We start from the raw sequence: 11,174 nt of genomic DNA on the forward strand, positions 1-11,174 counted from the left end.
AATTTTTTATTATTTTGAGATTCTGATTTAATGATATCGAAAAGTTAAAAGCAAAGTAGGTATAAAAAAAGATAGGTAGAATAATATATCTCATCTAAAAAATATAAAAGTAAAAAAATATAATAATTTTGTAATTAATTTTTTTACCTATAAAAGAAAATATATGAGTAACAAATTTTAATAGATTGTTCCTTTTAAATTTAAGTTGTCTTGTTTTGTTAAAAATTGCATATTTTGTTAAAAATAAAACAATTTTTTGAAATAAGTATAAATATAAGTATACAACAAAAAAAAAACAATTATAAATATATAATTAAACATTAAAATAATTTAATTTGATTTATAAATTTCTGTAAACAAATTTAGGCATAAAGGAAAATTTTCAAAATTACAACCGAAAGGTAAACAAACAACGAAAAGAAAATTTCAATATTTACAAAAAAAATAAAAATAAAAAAATTCAATATTTAATTGGAATTTGGACGGACGTTGGATTGCCTGATGTATCAAAGATCCGCGGAAGCAAACCCTAACTCAAGTTTGCTCGCTTCAGTAGCACGTGACACACGTGACTGTGAAAATGATGACTTGATGAGTCGCGAGCGCCGCAAGGCTCAATAACACTATCCCACTGAAATGCAAATGTTTTTATGATGACCGTTGGATTGAGTGCCACCTCATCGATTCGCGTGAATTCGTGTTTCAACGGCTGAGATCAGCGTTGCAGAGCAACTGGGGGAACGAAGGGAAGAGGCTGGTAACTTCTCTGTCTTCTCTATTCTCCAGTGCTCGATTTCCGATCGATTCTTCCCTCCTCGCGAACAAGGAGTTTCGAAAGTGCTGTGATACTTGGATTTGAAGATGAAAGCCGCTGAGGAATTGAAGGAGCATGTTGAGGAAAACGAGGTCATCACTTTGAATGAAGATGACGACGAATATGAATCCGAGGATGAAGTAGACGATGGAGAAGACGATGAGGACGAAGAAGGTGATGGTGAATACGACAATGAAGACGATGAAGATGAGGACGGAGGTGCTGCTCCTGACGGCGGCGGCGACGATGATGAGGATGACGAAGGAGAAGAAGGAGGTGATGACAAGCGCGGTGGCGGTCCTGACGACAACGATGACGATGACGATGACGACGACGACGACGACGACGATGACGAGGAGCGCGGGGAAGAGGTATACTTAGATTTAGTTTATGACTTCCCTAATTTGTTGAAACCGGTACAGTTTTGGAGGCTTCGCAAATATGGATTCTGGTTTGTTTATTATCTTTTATTTATCCATTCTCACTTTATTCATATTATCTCCCTTTTATTTTTCAATTTTGAATCTGTTCTAAACTAGTTGCTTTATTCGTTTATGAATATTTGTTGAAGAGATTTTTTCAAGAACAAGAGATTATATTAATAGAACCTGTTTGCGAGACTGACTCTTTGTGATGTTACATTATTACGCTGTGCATCTGTTTTTCTTTCCTATTGTGATGGGAAGGGCTTAGCCTATCCCTACTGCCATGTCCTTTTCCTTTGTTATGCTCGGTCTTAAATATGATTTATTTTCAGAATTATTTGCTATCACCGAATGAACAAGGAGAGAAGAGAGTTTAGATATTTGTTCATCTGAATCTTCTTCATTATTAATAGATTGCATTTTAAAATTGACTTCTCGAGGATTTTAGGCATCCAAGAAAGTTTACTCTATTTTATGTATAATCTATTTTACTCTTTTATTTGAAATCGCTCAATTCTTTAGTACACATTATTGTTTGATCTTTTATAGTTCGTTCATTTATATTTGATTTCCTTGCTGTTTCGTTCTTGTTGTCTAAATTGATGCCAACTATCTTGGGGAAAAAATAAAATCCTGTTCACTTGGAATGTGCATTATATAATGGACCGCTTCCTTTTTATGGCATAGTTTAGATTATTTGAATTTTCAGCAATTCAGCCTTATGATATCTCACTTAATTGGCCATCTTTAAGTGATCTTGAAATTGAAAACCGGTGACAGAAATTTTAGTTATCTGCATCTATTGCGTTGCTTTATTATATATTGTGACTATTATTAATTTACTGTCAGAATAATTCTACTTTGCTATATTTCTTTCTGCATTTGAATTACTGACACATAAAACCTTAGGAGGATTTGGGAACAGAGTATCTTGTTCGCCCTTTAGGCACTGCTGAAGAGGAGGAAGCATCCAGTGATTTTGAACCCGAGGAGAATGGTGATAAGGAAGATGAAGGTGACGGAGACGATGATGATGAAAAGGTTGAGGTTAAGCCTAAAAGAAAGAGGTCAGATAAGGATGACTCAGATGATGATGATGGTGATGATGATGGTGATGATGGAGATGATGATGATGATGATGATGATGATGATGATGAGAGACCCTCTAAGCGATAGTTAGGTCCATTCTTTGTTTGAAAAGTCACCATAGGTCAACATATCACTCTCTGTCCTACAAAACAATCAGAGAAATGATAAGTATGTTGATGGAATTGTTTCTTGCTCTGTTGTATTGTTATGATACAGTTTTATTGGGCTTACTAGTTTTGTAAGGTCGGTGCTTAGTCAATAGTGCGTTTAAAATGTGGTAGAACAAATTTTGCAGACTTAAATATCTTCTAGTTCTTTGTAGGTTGGTAAATCTTGTGCATTACTATTTCTAATATTGTACTCGTTTGTTGCTATTACATGTTGATGGGAATTGGGAGCTTCATGTCCACTGGTTGTGAATGCTGTATGGACTAGAGTACTAGACTCTTCTTTTTGAGGCATCCAAACCATTTTGTGTCCATGGTATATTGGGTCTACCATGAATTGAAAATGTTTTCTCCCCTTTGTTTGCTGAAAATTGGTGCGAGGCATTTTGATTTCGCTTATGGCGTAATGTTCTTGCGTTTGATTTGCGTTGCTTTCTGCCTGCAATTGTGGGGACTGGCTAAATTGGGTTTTCAACTAATCTGGCTAAAAGTTAAACCTTTCATACTTATTTCATTTATTAGAATCATGAAAAGTTTTTCCATTCATTGTCGATAGTGGCAAATCTTTTCCCTTGTTATTCTTGCTCACGTCCCTGTCTATCCGGCAGGCACACACAACCGAAGCCGTAAATGAAGTGAAAATGGATCGAGACATAATGCCAATTTGGTTATGTCATTTTTATAGGGGGGAAAAGTCATTGCATTAAAATTATATTTGTTTCCTTTCGGTTCATAGATATCAAGGTAGGTCGTCATTTTTCTTCTGTTGGTAGCAGTTAATGAAAAATTTACAATGATGGATTTGTTGAATTGCATATCACTATCAAGACAGCTACTGCCAGTGCTACCCAATTATGTCCAGTTTCTGAAAAATGTGAAAGTCCAGTCATCTTTTGCTCACCCAACTAAAACGTTCCAATTACTATCTGTTGAATGGTACTATTTACTTCGAATCATTCAGAGCATATGCTCTTTACATTGGTAGCTCTGCTCTGGACGGAGAAAAGTGAACACCATTTTAAAGTTGATTGTTAATTTGAAAGATTCCAACTTATATTATTATTAATTTATTACCGATATAATCTAAAGTTCAAGCGGACAGCGGAATAAAAGAGTACCAAAAAGCAATCAATGCAACCAAGTCTATATGTAATGAATTTAGACAACTGAAACAACATGATCTCATTTTCTATCTCTGCAAAAAGAAATCATAATTCCAAAGGCATGGAAAATAAATGATTCTTTTTTACATGAAACTTCAAGTTTTTAGAAAGAAATAAACAATCATATATCCACCACCAGTAGGATATTCTGCACATCTCATGGTAGTAAATATGCTTACAAAATAAAAAAAGGAGAGAAAGAAATTAAAATCAGAGAGTGCAACCACAAAAGACGAAGAAGTAGCAAAGCATTGCAAGCAAAGCAACGGACTCCAAAACCGACACCAAAGCCCACAACACGTCATCCAATAAGGACAAACTCAGCCACCGGAGACTCTGCAGATTCCATCCCGAAAAGTCGAACGCCGGCCACCGGAAAATCGACCACGATAAGGAAAGATCCAACTCAGGCAACCGCAAGCTCGAATTGTACCACCACCACCCCCTGGAGCTGGTCCTCGAGCACATCCTTTCTCTTATTTCTATTTACCTTTTTTCCTTTCCTTCCACGACTTTCTCCAATTTGTTTTTTATTTCTAATTCCGTGAGAGTGATATTTGGGGAATTAATTGGGTTTTTATAGGTGAGGGGGTGCGGTTCTTTGTGATTGTGTAGTGTACCAAAAGAACATGTCACTGGCAAGGATTTATCCACAGCCACCAGTATGGCGTTATCCATCCACTTTCCTCATTCTCACATCATTTCTTTTTTCCCGTATACGTAATTGGATACTTACCCTTAAATCTTAATTACATAACTTCGTTTTTTCACCTGACCTGACCCCGTTGATGGGGTAATTCGAAGGGAAGAGTAAACACTCAGCCACTCTCATATAAACCGTAAAGTTTGTAAACATAAATTAGTGTGTATGTTTATATATACTATACAGTGTAAATTCGTATTTGTAGTTATTTGATTATACGTGTTTACTAAATGAAAATCTGAGGAAAAAATTCAGAAATTAGTCACAACATTCCTATCATTTATAAATGTTCACAAATTAGTCAAAATATTCATATAGCTACACATCAATATACTGTGATAAAGTAAAACAGGATATTTGGTGTTAAAAACTCAACCAATCCAAGGCAGTGTCTATTATATATGAAATGAGCCATTTGTAACACAAAGTTCACATATACCACCATACGAGTAGGCCTAGAATCTAACAAAGTATAGTCAAACTGTTTTTATAAGAACTTTTATGCGCATTTTCATTGAGCTTGAATGAACTCCAATAAAATTCACGAGTTTGCTGGTGATTTGGTGAGTTTAATGGGAGACCTAAAAATATAGAATTTGTTTCATTGTGTTATTTTTTATATATATATAAAAATATTTTATAGAATAATTAATGAAATATGTATTTCTGTGTTTTTTTATTTTGAAAATTAAAAGTTAAAACACAACATAAAAACAATTCAGATATATGTTCTTTAAATTTAATTCTAAAAATTAAAAAACAGTTAAAAAATTTAGAACTGTTTTTACAAAAATAACCTTTATCAAACTGTTTTTTTTTTTCTGAAAATGAAAAATTATTTTTTAAAACAAAAGTAAACAAGTTCATAGACTCTAAATGAGCAAAACGCAGAGTTTTAAGATGAATAAATAGTTGGAATGGTCCGGTAAAGAGACATGGTCATTGTCATTGGTCAGTATTTCCTAAAAAGAAAGAAATTATTTTTTTTGCGGTCACTGAAAGTGCCACCCATGAGTCAAATTCGTCTTTCCATTTGCAAGAATAAATTAACGTTCTCGGAAGTGCAAATGTGGGACGCTTGCTGCTTTGAAGGCACGCAGACCTGACAAGGAATTTCTTTTTCCTTCAAGAGTAGCGTCTTTTTCGTTTTCTCTCCCAATTCGTGAACAAATCTTTGGTGCTACTGTAGCACTAAAGATTCAGTACATCCTACCAATAAAAATATTACATGTCAGCTAAAGTTTTATTTTCTCTGACAATTTTTCTCTCTCTCATATGATGTGTAATGCTCTCATTGGCGAGATACACTGAATCTTGGTGCAACAGTAGCACCAAAAATTTATTCCCAATTCGCACGCAACTCTCAATAGGCCTCCAAGCGCATGCTGATTCTTTGTTCTTCCCAATCACAAAGTTTGATGCTTCTCTACGTTTTTCGTTGCCACTTCTATTTAATAAACGTAGCTTTCTTAGATATATGGCTCAAGGATCGCCCTATTGGCCCTAGTTTCTTTGTTTCTCTGTTTCACATTTGTTAACTCCTAATAACGGGGCAAAACTAAAATAACTGAAAACAACAAGTGCCCCCAAAATCAGCGGCGGATGAAGAAATTTTAATAAGAGGGGGCAAAAAATATTATTATAAATAAAAGTACTTGATATACAATATAAATTTAATATAAAAAATTTGAAAAAAATCTATTATAGAAATTAATATTACTTCACTTGACTCTTGCTCTACGTGTTTTCATATATTTAAATTCATCTATAATTGAATCTGTGCTAAAACTCAAAACAATTTCTTTTTCAATATATGTAATCAAAGAATCATTAAGAAATTGGTCTTCCATTCTATTTCGAAGCCTGATCTTGATTATCTTCATAGCTAAGAAAGATCTTTCAATCATTATTGTAAAAACTGGAAGAGTGAGTACAAGTCTAATCACTCTATCAATAAGAGGGTAAATGATGAACTTTCCAATTCTTTCTAGCCCTTGACGTAATTCAGATATATATACATGTCTAACCACTGTATATGAGACTATGAATTAATACTAAGAGTTAGTATATATATATATATATATATATATAGGACTTAACGTTTCTCAAACTACTTGAGATAATTGTATCTCCGGCTATTAAATCATAACCGTACAAAGATGGATCGATGGTGATAAAAGAAGAGAGAGAAAATGGGAATCATAACCATTCAAAGGTGAATCAATTAATATAAGAAAATAAATAAACAAAACGACGTAGTTTTGGGGTGGCCGAAGATAAACTTGTCTCAAGTTGCCGGAGAAATATTTTTCCCATATATATATATATATATATATATAATATTATATACTAATATACCTGTGAACACCCATTCGTTACAACTCCTATACCCAGAAAAAAAAAAAAAGCATTATATTCTTTCCATAGTTTCAAGTTTCAACCCATCTAAAAGTTAGTCTATGACTATACATACATGCAATGATCTTAGGAAGGTGAGAGTTGATTTTGCTTGTCTCTAGAATTTACACAGCCATAATCGAAAGAATGAAGGAGGTTGCGGACCACGGAAATGAGGGAGAGGATGATATGATGTTCTCAAGAAAAAATATGGGTAAAAGTGTGGGGCAGAAGCATGGAGAACTGAAGGGAAAAACATGTAGAATACGGTAGTTTCATCATCATATTTTTTTACATATATTATAAAAAAAAATCCCAAAATTTAGGGGAGGGGGGCGGAGGCCCACCCTAGCACAAAATGGAACCTTACTAACAAAATGATCTGTTTAAGTGTTTAGGGATTAGATCTGTTTGCCTCTAGAGATATAGTATGTATGTGAGCTGGTATGAATTATAGCTCAGCAACGAAGTTACTCTTAAAAGAAGATGTCTCTTTAATAAAGTGAAATTTTTTGTCTAAGTTTACCGAAATGAATCCAATGCCTTAAGGTTTTGGTTGAGATATGGTATCGGATTCATTTGCTATTGTTGGTATAGACTTAGCTTATTCATGGTTGTCTACGCTACGGGCTCTCCCGGAATCCGCCTAATAGTAGTATCAGAGCTAAGTTAGGCTCGAGCTAGTCAGTGTTGGGTTAAGAGAAAGATTAAGTACTTTGGACTGGGCCTCGATACTCGGTTGAGGAGAAACATACTAATATTGGGTTTCATACTTAAGGGAAAAGATTGTTTAAATATTCAAGTGTAATGAGTCAGATGTTAGTTGACAATGAGCTAAGTAATATATATATATATATATATATATATATATATATATATAAAAGTGGGAAGATCTATAAATCCAAAACTTTAAGGTTTTGTGTTGAGATATGATATCGGATCCCTCGTTACGATTGGTATAATCTTAGCCAATTAGTAATTATCCCCCACATTTTGAAGTTGAAAGATTAAATTTTCTAAAGTAATGTTAAAAAAAACGAACCGTTTAATAAATAACATAGGTATCTATGTAGGAAGATTTCTTTCAATTCTTTTGTATGCGTGGGAGTAAGAAATAAAATGTGACAAGAGAGCATTTCTGCCACTTTAAGAATGCAAGTTTTTAACCGTATTGGGCCTTACAACACACTAAATCATAACCCTAAACTAAACTATTACATGCAGAAGTTTATATCACTTTCGGAACAGACTCCTAGAAACACTTGTAGCTTCAAGAAAGCATCCATATTGAGTACTCTAGTCAATATATAAGCTAGTTGTTCTGTGTGCCACAATATACCAATTCCACATTTAAAGCCTTTGTGACCTCTCTAATAAAATGAAACTGCACATCTATGTGCTTACTTCAAACCACGCATTACGGGAAATTTGCAAGGTTAATTGTAAAGCTATTGTCACAATCTGTGAAACACGGACTCGTGTTTTTGGGTGAATTGTGCGAGTCGGACACGTGTCCGATATAGACACGTTTCGACACGTTCGGACACGCGATCAATATTTTGAGACACGTAGTCAACTCTCGGATACGTTTCGACACATTTTTTGGACACGCAGTCAACTCTTTTCGACACGTGGTCAACGCTAGGACACGCTGGGACACATTTTTTTTTTTAATCTTAATTTTATTTTATTAACTAAAAAAAAAATCATTTATAAATCAATTTTTTTCTGTTATAAAATTTTACATGAAAAATTAACAAGGTACGTAAATTTATTTTTGTTTGTATTTATTTATGAAATTTAAATATTTAATTGGTTATATGACTTATTATAGACTGTTATATCTATTAAATATAAATTATATTATATATATTAAAAATATTATTTAATATCAAAACATGTCCCAACGTGTCAAAATATATCATTTTTTTAGAATTAACTTGTCGGGATGTCGTGTCGTGTCGTATCCCGTGTCCTGTGTCAGTGTCCGTGTATCATAGGTCACAATGAATAACTAGTGGCTTGCCATGAATTTTGACTTAGCTTGCACAATACTCTCTCCAACTATAGTGCCTGGCACTCTGCCTCTGCAGTAGATAGACTTACTATAGGTTGTATCTTCAATGACCAAGATACTGCTCCAGAACCTAACAAAAACATACATCCTGAAGTGCTTTTCCTGTGTTCCAAATCTCCAGCATAATCATTATCCGTATAAGCAATGAGTTCAGCATTTCCTTCTTTGTAGAAAGTTCCAAATCCAATAATTCCCTTCAAATATCTCAGTACCTTTTTGCCACTTGTAAATGAAGCTCCGTGGGATTCTCCATATATCTATCTAGTATCTACTGAGGTTTACCACAAACATCATTAATCAAGTCAGTTTTGGCTATGAGATACATGAGACAACCGATCATTTGCTTAAAACCACTCATCTTTCACAGGGTTAAAACCAGAAGCAATCAGATTTATTTTTCCCAATCCAAACCTTTATATTATCTCCCAATTTTTTTATGCAGCAACCGATTTTCACTATGTACTCTTGGGGTACATAGTGAAAATATGAAAGGTGCAAAAAATTTCTTTCTGTTTAAAAATTGTCCACTGACTTTCACTATGTATGCCTGGAAATACATAATAAAAATTGGTTGCTGCAGAAAATATCTTCTCGGAAGAAAATTTGAACCCTAATAAGAATTTTATCTGATCTTTGCAAAACTTTGAGATCAAGAAAATATCCAATCCTACAAAAATTGATCATGTCAAACTCACGTTTCATGAAATTTTATGCTCTGCTAAAATTTGAAAATGCTGGATTAGTTTTGCAGCCTATTGTTGCTCAGCATGCTGTTATCAAATTTTCATGGCGAATTGTCTCCGCAAGTCAATATGTTCTTTTCCATTCACTCTTTCGTTAAAATTTAGTGTTATGCATCTAGAAGCTTCACCCGAGTACCTATAGTGGCTTAATAAACTTTGTCCGGATAAGGCAAATAAATTAATAAAAATTGCGAAAACATACCAATTTAAGAATTTATAGGCGAGAGTACTTTTGTCCAAATAAGGCAAGTTTTTCCTTAAAAGTGAGATTAATTTTGTTTAATTTGGGCGAGATCCATCACCAAATTTATGTAATGACAGGTAGTACAAAAAATCAATATTTTGATCGTAAAACTTCAATAGGTCATAATTTTTGATTTGAGTGTTCAAATCAGATGAATTTTTTTGATTCTATATACTTTTTGAGATCTACGCAATAATATCTCATTAAAAGAGATTTGGTCATAAATTATTTGAAATGTTAATCTTGGAGTGTACAATGATTTAGCTATTCACAACTCTAAACTAGTTGCATGACTCATGCGTAGAAGGAAGATGCCAACTCATTTAAAGGAATACTTTAATGGCTAGCATTATTTTATGATCCCATAATTATGTTGATTGTTGTAATTAACTAGTTAGCATTATTTTAGGATCTCATAATTATGTTGATTGTTGTAATTTCAGAAGTGTATTAATTTCTTTTTCTTTCTTTCTGCCTCATTGATTGTAATCATGGATAAATAGCACTAAAGTGCTTTTAGATGAGCTTTTATTCCTAATTTTTTTTAAAATAAAAGTCATTTTGAGAATTTTTAGATGTTTGGATAACAATTTTTTTAAAAAATAAAATTTAAAATAAAAGTTAAAATGTTATTTTGTTTAGACAGTAGTTAGTTGCTTTTAGAAAAAAGCAAAAATAAAAAGGTAATATAAAATATATCTTTTTGGAAAAAAAAATATTAAATTTTAAAATACAATTTTAACTTCATCCTATCATATCTATTTTATCTCTCCTTATCCCACGATTATGTTATTTTATCTCTCTTTTATTGTAATTTTATATATAATTTTTTTTTATTTTAACATCCAAACAACTTTTTTATGTAAAAGTGATTTTCAGATCATACATCAAAACGTAAAATAACTTTACCTCTTTTAAAAAAATTCTTTTAAAAAAAGAAATGCATAAAAGTCATTTTTTTAAAAGCTCATCCAAACGAGCCCTGAATTCCTTTCTTCTCTTAACTCCCCCTTTCATTTGTTGCTTTCGTTGAGCTTCTCTCCTCCCGTGGCTGAATACACGCGTCATAAAACCAAGAGAAGAATTAATTAATATCAATGCCCATTGCCGACACAAGGTTGAAATGGCATGAGAAAATTTAAACTTTTTTCTTATAAAATTATATGAACATTTTTAATATGAAAAATTATATACTTACAATATATTTTCGTTTACAATTTCTTTCTTAATCGTTGATTTTTGTCAATCTGACAATTATAATTTATTGAGATTTAATAATTAATAATAAATATGGTCTAATAAATTATAACCGTTAGATTAACGGAAATCAACGATTAAAATATGATTGTAAG

The 11,174-nt window shown here is 32.9% G+C and overlaps 1 protein-coding gene across 2 annotated transcripts; it reads left to right on the forward strand.

The window, feature by feature from the left end:
• Positions 1-577: 577 nt before the first annotated feature.
• Positions 578-2,745, forward strand: LOC133301418 (acidic leucine-rich nuclear phosphoprotein 32-related protein-like). Of its 2 annotated transcripts, none has more exons than XM_061501042.1 (2): positions 578-1,185; positions 2,152-2,745. In XM_061501042.1, the coding sequence occupies exons 1-2, from the start codon at positions 862-864 to the stop codon at positions 2,413-2,415; spliced, it is 588 nt and encodes a 195-aa protein (XP_061357026.1). In that variant the 5' UTR covers positions 578-861; the 3' UTR covers positions 2,416-2,745. The 2 variants fall into 2 exon arrangements, with proteins under 2 accessions (XP_061357026.1, XP_061357025.1); XM_061501041.1 differs by having other exon boundaries at positions 617-1,185; positions 2,149-2,739.
• The last annotated feature ends 8,429 nt before the right edge of the window (positions 2,746-11,174 follow it).

The sequence above is a fragment of the Gastrolobium bilobum genome, unplaced genomic scaffold (genome assembly GCF_033153095.1).
Source record: "Gastrolobium bilobum isolate Gb01-03AN ecotype WA unplaced genomic scaffold, APGP_CSIRO_Gbil_v1 utg18327, whole genome shotgun sequence".
Taxonomy (NCBI): Eukaryota; Viridiplantae; Streptophyta; class Magnoliopsida; order Fabales; family Fabaceae; genus Gastrolobium; species Gastrolobium bilobum.